Source organism: Oreochromis aureus, linkage group 20 (assembly GCF_013358895.1).
Source record: "Oreochromis aureus strain Israel breed Guangdong linkage group 20, ZZ_aureus, whole genome shotgun sequence".
NCBI classification, from domain to species: Eukaryota; Metazoa; Chordata; class Actinopteri; order Cichliformes; family Cichlidae; genus Oreochromis; species Oreochromis aureus.
Genome location: NC_052961.1, coordinates 888716 through 908709, shown reverse-complemented (window position 1 = coordinate 908709; position 19994 = coordinate 888716). Strand labels below are relative to the sequence as shown.

General features: G+C 45.0%; 2 protein-coding genes across 8 annotated transcripts; one reads left to right on the top strand and one right to left on the bottom strand.

Moving 5' to 3' along the window:
* Window positions 1–235: 235 nt before the first annotated feature.
* LOC116328063 (ras-related protein Rab-7L1-like) lies at window positions 236–16286 on the bottom strand. 4 transcript variants are annotated; one of them, XM_031749773.2, is made up of 6 exons: window positions 16270–16286; window positions 8991–9173; window positions 2526–2597; window positions 1570–1751; window positions 1320–1441; window positions 236–601 (listed from the first exon to the last, which is right to left on the bottom strand). In XM_031749773.2, exons 2-6 carry the CDS (start codon window positions 9106–9108, stop codon window positions 472–474), a joined length of 624 nt encoding a protein of 207 aa, XP_031605633.1. In that variant the 5' UTR covers window positions 9109–9173; window positions 16270–16286; the 3' UTR covers window positions 236–471. The 4 variants fall into 4 exon arrangements, with proteins under 4 accessions (XP_031605633.1, XP_039460720.1, XP_039460722.1 ...); XM_039604786.1 differs by having other exon boundaries at window positions 16173–16278; XM_039604788.1 differs by lacking the exon at window positions 16270–16286 and adding an exon at window positions 15726–15791.
* A 211-nt stretch (window positions 16287–16497) lies between these two features.
* On the top strand, window positions 16498–19766 carry tmem81 (transmembrane protein 81). Of its 4 annotated transcripts, none has more exons than XM_039605036.1 (7): window positions 16498–16604; window positions 18084–18161; window positions 18367–18638; window positions 18718–18863; window positions 19059–19174; window positions 19365–19558; window positions 19611–19766. In XM_039605036.1, exons 3-7 carry the CDS (start codon window positions 18387–18389, stop codon window positions 19731–19733), a joined length of 831 nt encoding a protein of 276 aa, XP_039460970.1. In that variant the 5' UTR covers window positions 16498–16604; window positions 18084–18161; window positions 18367–18386; the 3' UTR covers window positions 19734–19766. The 4 variants fall into 4 exon arrangements, with proteins under 4 accessions (XP_039460970.1, XP_031605600.1, XP_039460968.1 ...); XM_031749740.2 differs by having other exon boundaries at window positions 18084–18273; window positions 19629–19766; XM_039605034.1 differs by having other exon boundaries at window positions 18084–18273.
* The last annotated feature ends 228 nt before the right edge of the window (window positions 19767–19994 follow it).

Sequence of the window (19994 nt, the reverse complement as noted above, 5' to 3'; positions counted from 1 at the left end):
GCACCTTGGATGTAGGTGAAGTTGTGGCAGAAGCCTTGACTGTGGTTCTGCTGTGTGAGGCTGGTGCTCATCAGGCTGCAGCACAAACCGCTAAACACGCTAAGGTCATGTTCACCATCGTCTCCAGCAGCTTTTCTTCTGTGCTCCCCACTCGACGTCACGCCATCGGACCTTTTAACCTGTCTCACCTGTTTCTGATCACACCAGTGAAACACATACCTGTGTTTGTCCTTAGTGTTGCTTCTCACTATAGGCGAGGCCTGATCTTTATTTGAACTTGGTTTAACTTACATCTTTAACTCAAAATGAAACTATTAAAGGTGGGAGAGCCAGAATCAGCTCCGAGACAGTCAAACTTCATTTAGAGTTGCTAACAGTTCACAGTCCTTCCGGTGATCACACGTTTAGAGCGTACAGTTCACATCCACATGAAAAGTATTTCCTGCTGTGCTCCGAGTGATGCTCGTGGTTTCAGCAGCAGCCTCGTCCTTCTCCTGAGCTTCTGTTGAACTCTGAGTCCGGGTGAGGATAAACTCGGAATTCAGGTCTGTGGATCGGGTCCATGGTGGACTGAACCGACAGAATCTCCTGCGCCAGCATCCTGAAACGCCACAGATTTCACAGCTTTAATGACGTGTTTTCCTGACTGATCAGATTGAATTTTCTGTTTAATACTCTTTTTCTGTCTTGCTTTAGATCACAGACCTTTGTGTCAAAGGAAAGACGGCCTGGATGCCTCGATAATGTTCAAAAACATCCCAGCTGTTTCCAGCCAAAACCTGCTAGATGATGTCCTGCTCAGAAACTCTTTGAGCTGCTCGCTTTGAGCTTCAGTAATTTCAATGATGGGAGAAAACAAGCTGTTGCACGATGTCCCTCCAACATTCAGAGCATCGTCTTTAAAGAATAAAGCCGTCGTTCCATTTAAACCAGGCAAGCAAATATGAAGTTGTTAGCTATTTAAAAGCTAGCAGACAGCTAGGAGTTACAGCTGGCTGTGCCCCCATCCACCTGTCAGTCAAAGAGGCCACGCCCCTAATAATACAAAATGGTGAGTTGTAGAAACGCCCCCTCCCCCACAGGTGTTATGAAGGAGGAGGACCTCAGAGGAACTGCAGACTAATTGTTCAGGTTGATTCCAGCTTTTGTAGGTGCTAACATAAGCTAATTTCATTCTTGCATCTTACATTTTATTGAAACTGCACATAACACCAAACTGAGATGTGGGATTCTACTGGATTGGTCCAGGTTTAAATCTAAATTCCTAAAAATGAAAATGCAAAATTCTCTGATCTCTGCCTCTGAAGTTCTCTTCCTACCTCATGGCTTCTTCAACATTCTTGTTGTCTTTGACTGAAGTCTCCATCCAAGTAATGAAGCCGTGGGCTTTGCTGAACTTGTCAATGGTGTCTGCAGAGACGGCCCTGTGAGCGAGGTCGCACTGCAAACAGACCGAAGCAGAAAAGTTTATAGTCAGGTGACTCACTGCATGTAAGCAGCCTGTGCTCATTAGTAAAGCCTGAACTTGAAAACTTCCAGGTGGATTATTCATTAGCTGCACTCAATCACCTTGTTAGCCACCAGGATGCAGGGGATGGAGTCTCCGTTGGGCAGCATGGCCTTATTGTCCAGGTCCTGTTTCCAATGGCGACAGCTGGAGAAACTGGAGGAACTGGTGACGTCAAACATGACCACACAGCCCAGCGCCCCTTTATAGTAGATCCTGGTCATGGATATGAAACGCTCTTGGCCTGAAGAGATGAGGCAAAGGTCAGTGTCTCATCAGGGCCTTCATCCATTAAACATCCAACCATCCATCCATCTATGCATTCATCCATCCATCCATCCATCCAACCAACCATCCAACCATCCATCCATCCATCCATCCATCCATCCATCCATCCATCCATCCAACCAACCAACCAACCAACCAACCAACATCCATCCATTCAAATATCTGTCCATTTAACTAACCATCCATCTATGCATTCATCCAACTAACCAACCCACCAACCAGCCAACCAACCAACCAACCAAACCAACCAACCATTCAACCAACCAACCACCCATCCATCCATTCACCCATCCATCCATCCATGGCCCAGTCAATATGCAGAGACTTTAGAGATTTTGAATTTAAGTTTTATTTTATTTTGAACTGTTTTTAATTGCTTTCAGTTTTGTTCCTGTCTGAAAATGTTCAGTTTAGTTTTTTGTTTCATTATTTGTTTGAATTTATCGTTGTTAATTATTTTGAACAGATTGGAGATGTTCAGTACAAACACAGCCCTTTATGTCAGGTAGACGAAGCAGTTTCTAAACAGGTGCACCAAAGCCTCCAGATGCTTGTTGAGCACACTGACTAAAACTTCAAACACTTGCTGTTGTTCTACCTGCACATCGTATCATTTCTGTTGATTTTGATCTTTTTCTCAAGTTAGTAGTTTTACTTCACTTAACTAGTCTTAAGTAGCATCAGCTGACCCACTCAGGCTAAAAAAGCTGAAGCCAAACTTTCTTTGTACCTGCGATGTCCCAGAGTTGCAGTCGGACCTTCTCTTTATCCGACCAGCGCAGCAGCTTAACGGAGAAATCCACTGCAGAAGGAAATACAATCTGTGTTAGAGACGCAGCAAGAGAGAAATGAAACAGCACTGAAGGCACGTCTACACAGGAAGCTCAAAATATGAAAATAAACTCAAATAAAAAAAAATTCCCCCAAGTTTCACTTTACTTCTTCTGAAGTGAAACCTCTGTGAAATTATTCATTAAGCACAAAGAAGTGAGAGCTGAACCTGCACTCATTCTCAGTTGCTTCCAGTTATGTATAAATATTTAAATAAACAACGTGTCTCATCCTGTAATTATTCAGTCAGTATTTTGTACACCTGGGGTCTGAATCAGGTGACTAATCGACAATTTCTAATCGTGCAAACAGATTAAAGGCTGTGACATAATCAGTGATCTCCTGTTTATTTGATTCAACTCGTGCAGAGAGACTGTGAACCACATTATTTCCTGGAGCTTTGGTTTAAAAGGAGGATCGCTCTGGTGAAACACCTGCTGAGGCTGTGATGGGTTCAAATGTGGCTGTGCAGACCGGCGGACTGAAGTCGTCAGTCACAGCAAACCAAAGAACAAAGACGAAAATCAACTCCAGTGATTTTTGTGAGAAACAGACGAAGTTTTAGATCATAAAGTTCAAAACTTTTCTTACAGCCAAGGTCCTGAGATGAAAAACACATTTTGACACTGTCACGGTTCTGGGACATTTTGACCCTGCTTTTTCGGTTTCTTGTATTTTGGTGTTTTTCCAGATTATGCTCATTATAATTATGTTCTGATTCTTTAGCTATCCTGTGTTTATTATTATTATTATTACTATTATTATGGTTTAGGTTTTGTCTGTGCTTAGTCTTCTCTGCCCGTATGTCCGTCTGTCTGTCCATGGTGTCACTGTGTCTGCTCGTGACTCAGTCTCTTAAGTTCAGTGTCTTGTCTGGTCCTCTGTGTCTGTTAGTTTCCTGTTTTATTCTGAAGGTCCTTGTCTTATGTGAGTGTGTTCAGTTTACATTTCGCCTGTCTCATCAGCTGTGATTTCTCCCACGTGTGTTCCCCTCCTGTCTCCCATCCCTTGATTACTGCTGTGTGTATATCAATCATCAATCAATCAATCTTTATTTATAAAGCACTTTTCATACAAACTGTAGCACAAAGTGCTTTACATGGTTAAAAGCAGCCCACCCCACCCTCCCACTCATTCCCCACACTGTCATTAACAGAAGCGGTCATGATACACACCCCCCCCACACACACACACACACACATACACACACACACACCTAAAGAGTAAAATTGGGCTGGGTACGTATTAGCCAAGTGAGGAAACACTATCGCAGGGAGCTGTCTGCACCGGGAGCCGGTCACAGACCGCAGCCTCCAGGCTGGGCACACAGCAGGAGGGAGGCAAAGAAGCCCCCCAGCCAGGCTGAGAGGACCCACAGAGCCCCAGCAGCCACGGTCGATCACAGCCCCGGTGCAGAGAGCCCCCTCCGAGGAAACACTGGAGATATGACCTAATAAGAATATATACAAGATAAAGAGATAAAATAAATACAATATAAATATAAGTATAAACAGAGTAAGAAGATAAAAAATGAATAAGAATACAATCAATAGGTATTAGGTAAAACTAAATGAATAATATAAATAGAATAGCAGGATAGAATAAATAAGCATTAAATAAATAAACGTTAGGTAAAAGCTAAATTAAAAAGGTGGGTCTTGAGCCTGTTTTTAAAAACATGAACGTTCTCTGCGGCCCTGAGCTCCTCCGGCAGGCTGTTCCACAGTCGAGGACCGAACCACTGAAAAGCTGCCTCTCCGTGAGTATGTGTCCTGACTTTAGGGACAATCAAAAGGCCAGTACCAGAGGACCTCAGGGTCCGCCAGGGTTCGTATGGTAAAAGCAGATCTGAAAGATAAGAAGCCCCAAGACCATTAAGACATTTAAAACCAGTAAAGAACTTTAAAATCGATCCTGAAACACACGGGAGCCAATGCAGCGATTGTAAAACCGGTGTAATGTGGGCCCGCCCTCTGGTCTTCGTCAGCACACGAGCTGCAGAGTTTTGCAAAAGTTGCAAAGGTGAAATATTCTTTTGGGGAGACCAGAGAGCAGGGCATTACAGTAATCTATGCGACTGGTAATAAAAGCATGCATCAGCATCTCCGTGTTGGCCCGAGAGAGAATAGGGCGGACTCTGGCTATATTTTTAGATGATAAAATCCAATTTTGGTTACATGTTTAATATGTGGGATAAAACCAAGCTCAGAGTCAAAAATAACACCCAGGTTTTTCACTTGTAGTGAAGGGCATAGTGAAAATGCCTGTAATTTAGACAAGAGTTTCTCTCTCTGAGCCTCAGGACCGATGATTAAAACTTCAGTTTTGTCCTGGTTAAGCTGTAAAAGTTTTCTGCCATCCAAGATTTTATATCTAGAATACAGTTAAAAAGGGCATCCATTGGTCTGGTGTCATCAGGAGACACGGAGATATACAGCTGAGTGTCATCAGCGTAACTGTGGAAGTTCACTCCATGCCTCCTGATGACACCGCCAAGAGGGAGCATATACAAATTAAAAAGTACAGGGCCTAAAACCGACCCTTGGGGCACACCACATGTCATTTTATGGATCTTAGAGGAGCATGTATCCATACTCACCATAAAAGTTCTGTCTGAGAGATAGGAAGTGAACCAGTTGTGTACAGCACCAGAGAGGCCCACCATGTGTTTCAGTCTGTTTAGTACAGGGGTCGGCAACCCGCGGCTCCGGAGCCGCATGCGGCTCTTTAGTCTTTATTTTGCGGCTCCGGGTGGTTTGGGAAAATAAATTAGAAGTATTTTGCTGAAGTGTATTTTATTTGTGTTTAGTTCTTTTTTTAACTCGTAGTTCTAAATTGGAAGATTATTGTGATTTTGAAATATAAAAATAAAATTATATCTTATTATTTTTTCATCGCTCAAAATAAGCGCGTCACACTCATGAAGCTTGGTATACCACCGAAACCCGTGCATTTATCGAGACTTTCAACCCCAGGTAGGCCAATTATGGGTCTTCGGATCCACATTATGTCAGCAGCTGTTCTCCACCGTGAACTATGTTAAAAACAAACACCGCTCACGCCTCACAGATGACAGCTTACAGTCCTGCGTAAAGATGAAAGATGAAAGTGATTTCGTACAGCCCCGCAGCAGACGCTGTGCGCAGAGGTTCGGGACCAGAAGTCTCATTGTAAACATATCACGGCAGACCCGACGATGTTTGCATGAACATGCTTTTCAGCATCTCTTTATTGACCACTTTTCACACACGGTTGCTGTACGCATACAGCCGGCTGTAGCTTTTCAGCTCACAGCCCGACACACACCAACACAACAGCAGAGAGAGCACAGAAGTTAAGGCGGCGAGGCGTGATTACAGGTGCCGCTCAGGTGCGTCCGACTCCCCTGCAGCGGCACTGCAGACCACGGCCCGCCACACACATTAACCAGGTAAAATACATATTTGGGGAGAATTTTGCAAATATCTATTTTACTCTTTTTTTTTTTAGCGGCATAGTGCTTTTTTTCCAATTAATTTTTTAAAAGTCAGGTCAAGGCTCCAACAGCCCAAAGGAGATATAAGGGTGGCGGCTGACAACAGTTTTTGTTTGCTACATGGATCATTTTAGTTCAGCTGGGTTTCTTTCCTTTTGTTATATTTCTTTAAGAGTTCAAAATGTGTTAATTAAATAAATAAAATGTAATTTTCTCTGTAGCACTTCATGGATTACATAAGCAGCACACCTTAGTTTCTCTGTGGATTCTTTTAAAAAGCAGTTAAAAACTTTTCTTTTCAAACAAGCCTTTTGTTGATCTACGTATTTTATATTCTTTACATTATTTACATTTGATCTTTTACATTGTGTATAATGTCTATTGATTGTATTGTTTATTTTAATATTTGTGTACAGCGCTTTGTGATTGCCTGTCTGTGAAAAGCGCTTAATAAATAAACTTTACTTACTTACTTTAGTTGTTCACACAAAGCATAAAGGTAAAAACAATATATACAGTGTTATCTTCATTTTAGATTTCAAAAAGTATTTGCGGCTCCCAGTGTTTTCTTTTGGGTGGAAACCGGGTCCAAGTGGCTCTTTGGGTGTTAAAGGTTGCAGACCCCTGGTTTAGTAGAATAGTATAAGCCCTGTGTTTCCTTTGTTCTCTGTCGCGTTGTTAACGTCTCCTCACCCTCAGTCTACGCTGTGTGTTCCAGTCCCTGTTTACCTGCCTGTTAGTTTATATTTTCCAGTATAGTTAGTCTTCTGTTCGGTCACCTTCCTGCAATAAAGCTGTTTATTCTGAGTTCACTTTTGCCTCCGTGAGGTCCTTCAACAAAGAGAGAGCAGATTTCTCCTGTTTTGGCTTCCCTTCATTGGCTTCCTGTTAAATCCAGAATTCAAAATCCTGCTCCTCACATACAAGGTCTTAAATAATCAGGCCCCATCTTATCTTAATGATCTTGTAGTACCATATCACCCTATTAGAGCACTTCGCTCTCACACTGCAGGCCTACTTGTTGTTCCTAGAGTATTTAAAAGTAGAATGGGAGGCAGAGCCTTCAGTTTTCAGGCCCCTCTTCTGTGGAACCAGCTTCCAGTTTGGATTCGGGAGACAGACACTATCTCTACTTTCAAGATTAGGCTTCAAACTTTCCTTTTTGCTAAAGCATATAGTTAGGGCTGGACCAGGTGACCCTGAATCCTCCCTTAGTTATGCTGCAATAGACGTAGGCTGCCGGGGATTCCCATGATGCACTGGGTGTTTCTTCTTCATTCACTACCCACATAGCAGACAGGTCTGGCCCGGATCTGGTATCAAGCCGGCACTGCTGGTTGACTTCTGGCATGATAAGACATATGTCATCCAGATATGGGCCAGGCCTGGCATTAATGGCACTGTTTATGTGATGGCATGCCATATCTGGCTCGATTGTGGTTTGGTTTATGTGGCTCGGGCCCATAGAAAACAGGTGGGGCCGGGATCTGGCATCAAGCTGGCACTTCTGACTGACTGGTGTCATGGCAGGGTGTATGTCAACCAGATGTGGGCCAGGTCTGGCAATGATGGCACTATTTATGTTCCTATTTTCCTATTTTAGTTAGAAGACCCAAATGCCATGTTGCAATACTATACTGCTATGGTGGCCAACATTTCAAATGCAGGTTTGACAGGTTTGTGAGTGTAGACTTTATCCAAGACCTAGTGAGGGTTTACTCATATTTACCACTGGGTGGCTGTAGCTCAGGAGGTAGAGCAGGTCACCTACTCATCGGAAGGTTAGTGGTTTGATCCCTGGCTCTTCCAGTCTGCATGCCAAGAGTGTGAATGTAGTTAGGAAGCACTCAGTTTAGAGATAGCGGGTGAATGTGGCATGTTGTATAGAGCACTTTCAGTAACCCGTGAGAGTAGAAAAGCTCTATGTAAGAATCAGTCCATTCACTGTCTGAACAGAGTTTCGTCATGTTACTTTTGCACTATTATGGTCCGGCACATGTTGTTATTACATGGCTTGATTAAGGTACACATTAGGTTGACATCTGGGGCCAGAGCTGAAACTGGTCTGTAGAGGTGGCCCACACATGGGCCAGCACAAGGCCAGTTGCAGACACACTGCTGGCCCATGTGTGGGCCACCTCTACAGTCTGGGCCACCAAAGGGCCGTCATTCTTTGCGGTATGTGGGCCATGTGTAACCACATTGTGTGGGCCAGATCCGGGCCATACCAATTTTGCTATGTGGGTATGTGTTAATAGACCTCTCTGCACTGAATCATACTTGTTATTAATCTCTGTCTCTCTTCCACAGCATGTCTTTATCCTGTCTTCCTCCACTTTGGCGCTATGTAAATTAAATTGAATTAAACTAAAAAAACCCTTTGTGTGTGTATAATAAATATAAGGTCCCTTGAGGAACGATTTAAAGCATTTTCTTTAAATAGAGCTGGTGAAGGTTCCCCAGGGAACTCGCACAGTAAGCAAATTTCCTTGAATAACACAACTTCTCTGAGACATTTCTAATTCAGGAAGAAGTGAAGGAAATGAGACAATAGTGGTGGGATAGAGGACAGATAGATGTTAAGATCCTTTACAGTTCAAATTAAATCATCATCTTATGTAACATGAGACCAAAGCAGGAGCTGTTCAACAATCTGACGGTTTTTGTTTTCTCAGTCAGGACCAAAGTGGTTATCCACTTTTATATTCCATCTGTCTTCAGATTTTACATGAACATCAGTCTGCTCCTCTACGATATAAAAACCAGTGTGAGGTTAGTGCCTGCTAATTCTAACATGACATTTGAAGTTTTCTGAGTGTCAGGGCACCCAAACACACCACGAGGACCCTGCCAATATTTCAAAGACACAATAAAGTAAAGCAGCCCTACCTCCCACCGTCATCTTGTAGGTCTTGTTGAACTGTCCGCTAACGTAGCGATGAACAAAGGAAGACTTGCCGACGTTTCCATCACCAACAATGAGAATTTTCAGAAGGTGCTCCGTCATCGCTGTCCTCCGTTACACAACAGCAGGTGACAGACCTCAGCATGGAGAGCTCAAAGTTCACACCTCTGCTCAGGAAACACCATTTATGAGCCAGACGCACATTTTACTCACGTCTAACTAAACAATACCACACATACATGTTCTGTTTCTTTAAATTACACTACATTCAAATCTGCCCTGTCTTAAACCCAGAGAGACAGCCAGGCTCAAACCTCAAAGCTAACTGTAGAACAGTGCTGCCGGAGTCGCTATTTCAACACTCTGCTGCGCCTGTTTCCTGACAAGAAGTTGCTGCAGGCCATAAATATGAATCAGACACATAAACCACGCCTTCGTGGACAGCGGGCTGTTAGTGACTCTGCACTCTCAAATTCCCACTGGCCAAAGGACAAGGTCTTCGTGGCATCACTTTTCATTGTTTGCACATTGGTTTCTATTGGTTTCATGGCAGTCTGTAATTACCTGTGGCCAGGTAGTCACAGCTGTGTTCACCCGGAGTGGGTCTACTAATCGGAAGGTTGGTGGTTCAATCACCGGCTGCTCCAGTCTGCATGCCAAACATCCCTGGGCAGGATACTAACCCAAGCTGCTCTCTGATGCGCCCACCAGTGTGTGAATGTTAGGCAGGACACACTCCGGTAGAGAAAAGTGAATGCATGGCTGTGAATGTTGTATAAAAGCTGTTTCTCAGCGTCATATAAGAACCAGACCGTTTACCAAAGATCAGAAACAACAGGTAAATAAATAATGTTATAATAAACACAGTTTACAGAGGTAGGAATGTTGGTTGCATTATAGTATAAATAGAAATATGATGTATAAATAAAATGTAATGTCTATGACTGCAGTTATCCTCCAGTCAGGGTGGAGGTAGGGCATGTTTGACAGCCTGTGGGTAAAAACTTCTGTTGATTCTGTTTGTCTTTGACCTGATGGACCTGTAGAGTTTACCAGAGGGGGGGGAGTGTCCAGGGTGTGAGGGGTCCTTGATGATGATGCTGGCTTTCTGCTGAAGTCTGCCAGTATAAATGTCTCTGAGGGGGGTTAGTGAGGTGCCAATTGCCCGCTCCGCTGCCCTCACCACCCGCTGCAGTTTCCTCTTGTCCTCCACGGTGCAGCAGTAACTCAGAAGGCTCTCGATGGTGGAGCGGTAGACGTTTACTAGCAGTTTCCTGAGGAAGTACAGCCTTTGTTGCGCTTTCCTTACCTGGTGGGAGATGTTTGTGGACCAGGTAAGGTCGGCCGAGATGTGGACTCCGAGGAACTTAAAGCTTTCTACCCTTTCTACCTCCTCCCCATCAATGTAGAGGGTAGAGTGCTCAGATCGCTTTGTTCTCCTGAAGTCGATTACCATCTCCTTGGTCTTGGCTGTGTTCAGATGCAGGTTGTTGTCGTCACACCATTGCTTCAGATGCTGAACCTCCTCTCTGTAGGCTGAATCATCGTTGTTGTCGATCAGTCCTATGACGGTGGTGTCATCAGCAAATTACTGTCAAGGAAGACTACACAGGCTGCTGCATTTCAAAATACAGATGTGAAATCTCCATCACACAAAAGAGCAGAGCATCGAGTGAGAAATGTTACAAGTTTCACTGATAGAGAAACAACAGAGAAATCAGGCTGTGCATCGTAACCAAAGCTTCAAAGCTGCAGAGTAAACGTGAACCATCAGGACACTTTCATGGAGGCTTCACCTTCATAAAGACTTCACTGTCCCCACCATCATCTTTGTGATGCAGGCAGAGTTTACCTGCTTTTACTCTGTGGTTCTTCCTCCTCTGCCCTCATCCTGCTGCATCTCCTCTTCATCTTCTTCGCTCTGGGCCTTGTGGAGTCGAGTTTGACAGTTATTGGTGGGTGCTTCAGTTGTCATGAAGCAGACTCACCTCTGTGACTCCGTCAGTGTGTTTCCGTGTCTTGATCCTTTTGCCGGTGTCACTCACGATTTAAAAACAGCTGCTCTTCTCACCAGGCCTGCCTTTGTCTTTATCCCAGCAGCAGCAGCAGTTTGAACACAGGGAGTCTTTAACGTTTTGTGTTTAAAACGCTCAGACTGTCTGTGGTGTGGCAGGGTTTCTGCTTTTTTAGCTACAGATGTTTTCATCTGTAACGGATGCTGTATGTGACCTGTTCAGGGTTAGGGTTGGTTAGAGTTTCAGGTGTAATTCTTTGAAGGCTCTGATCCTTCCAGCAGGTGTTCAGCTGAATGATGTGCAGCTCTGTAAAACTCTGAGTGTGTTTCAGGTCTTCACACCATCAACTCCCACAAAACAGCCGAGCTGTGGGTCGACGCGGAGAAGAGGGGGGGTGATGCTGTTAGTGACCTGACTGACCTGAGGGCAGCGGGTCAGACAGGTGGTGGGTGGGGTGCCTGGTTTACCTGAGACAGGAGGATCTGGTGATGGCCTCCGGGGGTGTCAGAGGGCAGCCGGTGAAGTTTTGGGTGGGGTTAGTGACCCTCTGTGCAGACTTCCTGTTCCCAGTATTGGCCCCTGAGTACCAAACACCAGGCAGGAGGAGAGCACCCTCAGTTTGTGTTGTTGTGTGAAAGCAGTGGCACACACAGACACTTAACACCACGTGTACCAGGTGTGCTAACACGATCAGCAGGGATCCAGCATGTGACAGAACTGGAGTGACTTCTGAAGTAAGTTAACACCAACTGATTAACTGTGTGTTCTTGTCTCTGCAGGAGATCTCTGACTCCTCCCAGCAGGATGACTCTCCACCTCTGACAGGTCTGGTTAAACCTGGGTTCGGGTCTCTCAGCACTCACAGTTGACCTGGAGGGCGTGGCACAGGTGGGCGGGTCACAGCTTTTTCCCTGAAGGCCATCAGCAGAATCTCAGCAGTCGCTCTGATGATTCATTTATCTTCTTTGTCTGGTGTGATCTCTGGCTGGGCTTCATTTTCCTCAAACCAGGCACAAACACAATGCTGCGCTGAGCTAAGCTCCTCCCACCCTTTGTAAAGGCTGCAGGTACACCGGCAGACCCGACTCTGCTGCTTTATTCAGCTTCACCGTGATTAGTTGTAGAAAAACAGAATCAGGAGTTCAGCTGCAGTAAACCTGCCTGAGCTGACTGACTCCACCTTCTCCAACTGCAGACGTGCGAACATCACAGCTGATGTGCTCTCTTTGTCTGTGTGCCTTTCAAGCTGGAGTCTGTGGCTGTCATGTGGCGGCATCTAGTGGTCACAGTGACAAACTACAGCTCAGTGCATTTCCCCAAACAGCTCAAACAGACAGCAGCGCGCCCACAAAGAGTCTTTGAAACATTATCGAGTGCTCCGCTTTTCTAAAGGTACAAAATGACATAAAATGACTTCAGAGAACAAAGAAAATCCAACAATCACCACTTTACTCTGTTTTTGTCATTTATTAGACGTTACACATGATTAGAAAGTTACATTTGTGTTATTATGGACAGCACTGTCATATTATCTGTTATTAATGCTGCTGAGTTTATCAGAACATGTAGAACCACAACATGTTCAACTAGTGATCTATTTACTATTAATAATACCAACAAGATTACAACCTGATACTTCATGTTTTTAGCATATGTTTTGTTTACCTTGTGTAACGTGTTATTAATGCATCAGTACTGCAGTGACTGAATAAACAGGAAGCAGACGCGTCAGTGTGTGTAAGCAGAAACAATCCAACCTGACGTCTCCTCCGAGCTTTACAAACCAGTTCACTCTGCCACCATCTGGCACCGACACTCAGAGGAGTCCCACAAACACTCAGCCACCATCATGGGCACCACACCCACCACATCAAAAACTCCACCCACTTCACCGGCCCAGAGACTCCCCCTGGATCCAGATGAACCCACAGTGCTGTGGTCTCATGCTTCACTAACATACTGAAGCAGTGGAGACGGTCAGAAAGCGACTACAACAAGACCCCTGCTTAGAAAACAGAAGCTCCACCCCGATCAGACCTGCACACTGTTACACCTCTGCCTCACCTCCACATATTTAAGTACAACCAGCGTTTCTACAGACACAAACATGGGTGTGCCCGTGAGCCGATTGGAGCCAACCTTTACATGGAGGAGGTGGAAAATAAGGCTTGTGGCTCTTTCAAAGGGACAGCACCTGGACGCAGGTACAGATACGTGGACGACACCTGGGTCAAAATCAAAAGTAGAATCCGAATGTCTGCTGTTAGCAAACAATGTAGCAGCGTCTCTGTGGTCACACAGCAGGCCGTGGTGTAAACACTGCTGTGGATCAATACATTTATTGACTAGTAATGATCTTGGTGCTACCTGAAGGCTGACCACGTGACGATGGCGCGCTGACACAGAGCTCACACCGAAGCTTGTGTGGGAACTCCACCCACATCTTTAGTCCCTCGCATTCACACCTGATGCAGTTTTGGACACGTTTGTTTCTGTGTCTGCTCATCCAGCTTTAAACTCTGTTACCCTTCCAGGACCTGAAGCTCAGTGAAGCGCAACCAAACCATCTGTTCTCTGATTGGATTGTTACATGACATGACACTGACCAATCAGGTGAAAGGAAGAAAAATCGGGTCAAAATTTGTACTTTCAAGTTGAAACTGACACACAGCGAGGGCGACACGAGCACACAGTTTCACTCGTAGTCTTTTGTTTTGTATCTGTAACCTGAGCTTCACAAATAAATGTTTAATGTGTGTCAATATGTTTTACAAACACACACAGTTTCATCTATGGGTAACAGCTGGCCACGCTGCTCGCCATCCGTATCCAGAACCAACTTCAGGTTCACAAAAAAAACAGCCTGCACATACAGAGCAATGAACAAAACCGTTTCTGAATAAAACGAGTGTTCAAAATCAAGGACACTGTTGTTTTAACATCGTTTCTGTTTCTATGAATTCAGTTTGTATTGCTTTACAGCATTACAATCAAATACATTTATACACCCCTTTTCAAGGCATGTGTAATCAAATTATGAAATGTTTGTAACTTAATTAGTTTTAAGTAACTTATTTACATGAATTAACCCATAACTGAAATGACACAGTGCATAAAAGGCACCGAGTAACATGTACGACTGAAAGAAAGGTGAATTGCATTATTTTGGTGCATTTGTGAAAGTGCTTCATTACCAGTGTTGGGTAAGTTACTTTAAATTAGTAACTTAGTTACATTACTAGTTACTTCTATCAAAAGTAACTCAGTTACTTCAAGTTACTCGTTACTTTCAGAGTAACTAGTTACTAGGGAAAGTAACTTTGGTTTTACTCAGAATTCTCTTGTTAATGTGTTGCTTCCGTAACTGGATACCCAGCCAGACTGCCAGTCTTCTAGCTTGCTTACTTGCCACAAGTGCACTGTGCCACCTACCAATAGAAAGGAAAAAATAATGTGCACATTTCCACGAGAGAAATCCCACGCCTGGACCGTCGTTGACCGCCGCCATGATTCTAGCCTGCTTTTTACATCCAACACAAAAACTGCAGTCGTGGTGCTTTTGATTGTACTCAGAACTTGGAAATTCTGCCTTCTGAATAGGAAGATGTAGGTAACACCAGACTGCAGATGAGCTGCATACAGAGCTGGACTGGGACAAAAAAATCATCCCGGGCATTTTGACTAGAGACCGCCCACCATTATAGGAAAAATCATAAAGCCTTTGAATGAAAATAAACACTGTTGTGACAGTGATGTACACTGTTCTGATGGTATATATGTATCAATCTATCAATTGTTTGTTGTAAGATTCAGATAATTATTTTTTAAAAGCGAGACATTTTAAATGAGAATAATAAAGAAAACTATTTCCTTGTGCCCCCTTTCCCTGTTAATGCCCTACCTGGCCCCTGGCAACACTTTGCTAGACCCGCCCCTGCACAGTTACCAGCTGTCAGCTACTTAGAAAAGGATCCTGGTGTTATTTGTCTCTCAGAAACAGCTCATAACTTCCTTCAACTCATCCATGTCACCTAAAAGGTAAACCTGTTTCTCCATCACCTGTTCAGCTCTGATGATTCAGTAAGGACATCTCCTGGTTTCATCTGCATGTTTCCCTCTCACCAGATAACCAAACCGATATCATGACCAGCAGCTGTGGCTCCAGCAAACATCAGCTGATACTAGAAATTAATATTAAATAAATTCTAACAACAGCTGATCAAGCTTAAACGTGCTGCTGTTGTTTAACGCGACATCCGCTGGTTTCCTCTTTCTGGCGCAAAGTGGGCGATAAATAAACAAGAGAAAAAGCCGATCAGCTGATCATTGATCAGTTTCGTGATTGAAGTAGAAACAGGAGAGAATGAGAGAAGAAGAGGCAGCTGTGCAGCTTCAGCTTTGTGTCTTTTTCATTGTAGCTGAAGTCCGGGACAAACTGTGTTCCTTTTCACCTCAGTACGAAACGCGTAATATTTTCTCTGAATACCAGACGATTCTGTTTTTTAGGGACGGTTGGCAACTCTAATAATTAACCGTATGAACAAAATAAAGTTCAACATCAGTAACATAGCACCCACCCAGCTGTATAGAAACTCCGTCATGCTAGCTAGCACGCAGTACGAAAATGTCAGCATACCGAAAATAAACTCCACCTAAACTTGGTTTATATCTGACCCAGATAGACTGCAGGTCATAACTTCTTACCTGAAGTTCAGTTCACCTGACACCGGACCGGCGGCCGCTTGGGTCTCTCCTCTTGCCTCCCTTTTCCTTCATCCACCTGCTGGCCTCCACCACTTGCTAATGTTATTGAATCTGTGGAAGCTCCGATATCCACCACACGAAGTAACGAGTAACGAGCCTATCTAAATCCCAGTAACGAGTAACGCTGCCCTGGTTTTGGCATAATAACTAGTTACCGTGCTCGTTACCACAATAATAACGTAGTTACTGTAACGCGTTACTTAATAACGCGTTAGTCCCAACACTGTTCATTACACTCCATTTCACTCACAGTTCAAGTACTCCGACTGCTTTCAGCTGTTTTAGACGATACAGAGTTCACACTGTATCGTTACCACATTAGCTTAGATTTTCCTGCTAACTCACCGAGTTTCCAACACACACACACACACACACACACACACGCACCATCAGGTTTGGTCGAGAGCAAAACACATAAATGGCTCTAAAAAGTACACAACTTATTAAAAGAACACTATATTTCTTCCATTATACTATAACATACTATAACATTTGTTTTACATGGATAGCCTCGCTGTGCTTATGTTGCATTCACGGGACTACGAAAAATCACGGTGTGTTCAAGGGCCATTGGAAATAATGATAAAAGGCGAAAAAAAGTACCAGTAACCATGTCTGTAGGGGTTACAGATGCACAAACATACAATGTTCAGATATGTTGGTTTCCACGGTTACCAGGTTCACACCTACACGTCTGATTTACAGGTACAAAATATTCCTGAGCCCACTGAACGTCTCCACCCTGGAGCTGTGGTCGTCACGACAACTTTACATTTGAATATAAGTGCTGTTGGTGATATACTGAGCTTCACCGAGCAGGTGAGTTCACCTGTTTATCCAGTCTAAAGCTTTCTGTCTGCTGCTGATAGAGCTGCGACACCGTCCGACAGACGTGTCAATGTTTCACTTTCCAAAATCAGCTCATCAAACTGAGACTAAAATCAGGAAATAATCAAATATGAGTCATGAAATATTCATGAAAAAGAGAAAATAATGATGAGCAGTGAAATTAGACGAGGAAAGCTGATCTTAGCCACAAGCTAAGATCTCTCGGTCCCTCAGTATTGGTGCCCCTCAAGGATGTGTCCTCTCACCACTACTGTTCTCCCTCTACACCAATGACTGCACCTCCAAGAACTCGGCTGTTAAACTCCTAAAGTTTGCAGATGACACCACCGTCATTGGCCTCATTCAGGATGGTGATGAGTCTGCATACTGGCAGGAAGTTGAGCGGCTGGTACTCTGGTGCAGTCAGCACAATCTGGAGCTGAACACTCCTAAAACTGTAGAGATGACAGTGGACTTCAGGAGACATCCCTCAACTCTGCTCCCCCTTACCATATCAGACAGCCCTGTGTCGACTGTGGAGATCTTCAAGTTCCTGGGTACCACCATCTCCCAGGACCTGAAGTGGGAGACCAACATCAACTCCATCCTCAGAAAGACCCAGCAGAGGATGTACTTCCTGAGACAACTGGGGAAGTAGAGTCTTCCACAGGAGCTGCTGATCCAGTTCTACACTGCAGTCATTGAGTCTGTCCTGTGCTCCTCCATCACAGTCTGTTAAGGTGCAGCCACTAAACAGGATAGGAGCAGACTGCAGCGGACTGTACGGGCAGCAGAAAGGATCATCGGCGCCCCCCTGCCCTCCATCCAGGACCTGCACCTCTCAAGAACCAGGAAATGGGCAGGGAAAATCATCACAGACCCCTCACACCCTGGACACAGACTTTTTGATCTGCTGCCCTCTGGCAGACGGTACAGAAGCCTGCAGACCAGGACCACCCGACACAGGAACAGTTTCTTTCCCCTCGCCATCTCCCTCCTAAACAGCTGACCTGTCACACTGCTCCCGCTGCCAGACTGCAACTGCCCCTTATGTACATTCTGTAGTTTTCATTCCACCTCATTTCATTTCTGTATTTTATGTATATACGTTTAGATTAGTTATTTATAGTTGGTTTACACAGCTTTGTGTATGTATGTGTATGCATGTGTAATGTGTATATAGACACGTGTGTGTGTGTGTGTGTGTGTGTGTGTGTGTGTGTGTGTGTGTGTGTGTGATTTACATTGCTGTGCTTGAGAGTCACCATCTACCGGAACCAAATTCCTTGTATGTGTCTGCACATATACTTGGCCAATAAACACGATTCTGATTCTGAGCTAAAGGAAGCTACGAGTCGCAAAAACGTTGTTTTATAGTTATGTGGCAGCCCGGCAGCGAGCTCCCACGTTTTTCATTTATCTCAGTGAAACTGAGTCACTGTAAGCGTGTGCTTCTTTTTCTTCTATCAGGATCATCAGGACAGCATCACCTCCAACCACCACGAAGCTTCTGCTGAGCTTTAACTTTGCTCCCATCATCTGCTGGAGGTACAGGCGCCATCCAGGGAGAACTTCCTGTCCTAAACCCGACCAATCAGCACGCGCTAGTATGATGGCGTGGTTTCTGGCACGTGATCCACGCTGGATTCTCTGAGCCACTGTACAAATCGTGACCAAACTTCCTGTTAGGATTCAAAGTAAAAGTCGTGGCTTCATCATAAAATGAAGACAAACAGTTTCTTCTTCTCTGCAGATTTCCAATCAAACCTCAGGATGCAGAGCGTTGGGCTTCAGCATCTCTTCCTCCTCTCTGTCTGCCTCTTCCTCTGCCTTCTGACCTCAGCTGAGTCGCAGCAGGTGGAGCAGCTGGAAGAGGAGGTGCAGAATGTCCCAGTGGAGGTCATCACTGAGAGCTCCCCCTGCAGCGCCACCTGTGGGCTGGGCCTCCGGACTCAGACTCTGTGCCTCCTAAATGACAGCAAGGCAGCGATGGAGGAGAAGCTGCCGAGCGGCGGTGAAGCAGAGGTACAGACGTGATGCTGCTGAACACAGGAAGAGGAGGTGGAGGAGGAGGAGGTAGTTACCATCTGTGTTTGACCTGCAGGTGACGGAGAAGTGCCGCGTCCGGGCGGTGCAGTGCATGGACACGTGGCAGTGTGGACTCCAAACCATGACAGTCACATCCGGACTGAGGGTGGAGGTCGACTGTGTGGGAGATGTGATGGAGGCCACTGGGAGGTTCTCCTGGAGGTGAGGAGGAGGTCTCAGTTTGGTTTTTAAACCAACCTTTGGGTTGGCTGGACCAGACGGGACGTTTGGACAATGAGACAACAGAACTAACCTCCTGCCTGAAGGCGGGCCCTCATCGTGTCCTTCAGCTTTAGATTTCATGTTTATTTCATTCTGATCTTCAGTCTGACTCTGTCGGCTTCTTTTACGGCTCAGGGTGTCGTGGCGTTATGCCCGAGGGATCATCAGCACTGACGACACTCTGTTCGCCCGCTGGGACACTCCCGAGCTGGACCGAGTGGTTCTGGACCCCGTCAGAGAGGAGGATGCAGGTGAGCGCACCTCTGCATGTGCTCAGTCAGACCCAGATTGAAGGAGTGACGTGATTCTGCTGGGATACACCGTCTTTATTTGTGGGTCACTAACCTGTAAAAGCTCTTCTTCTGTGGTGACGCTGACACTAAAGGAAAATATTTGTGAGAGTGAAACTCGAATCAGACCGACTCCTCCCATTGTCCTCAGGGACGTACCGCTGTGACGTGCAGGACGCCGCCTACCGCAGGGTCAAACGGGCTTACTGGGGCATCCGTGTTCTGCCCGTCGGGGTCCTCAGCCTGGACTACGACAGCTCCCTGGCCCTTTGGGATGAAGGCGAGAAGAACCAGACCGAGGAGGAGGAGGAGCAGAGGAAGATCTTACCCTTTGCTCTCCTTGCGGTACGTTTGGTTTGGAACACGTTCATTTAACGCTTCTTTTATCAAAGTTTAGCTGCTGCTTTGGTCACAGATGGGCGTCAGTGCGGCGGTCGCCGGCGTCTTCACTGCTCTGCTGAGAGGCTACGAGGCGATGAAGAGGAGAAGGAGGAATTTAAAGGCGTCTGGTTCCTTCTGAATTTTCCAACCTGCTTCAAATCATTGAAAATCATTAAAGTTATGTAAAATCATTTTTCACGAGTTTGTTATTAAAACAAATCACAGACGTAATAAAACCCAAACCTGCAGATACGCATCACCAACAAGTTTCTCTGAAAACGTTTCAGTTTGGAACATTTCAGGAAAGATTGGAGAGCAGCTGACTTTTATCAAAACAGCCTAAAATCATGTTCCAGTCTCTAATCAGCTTAAATCATCCAATCAGCGCACTTATCACTCC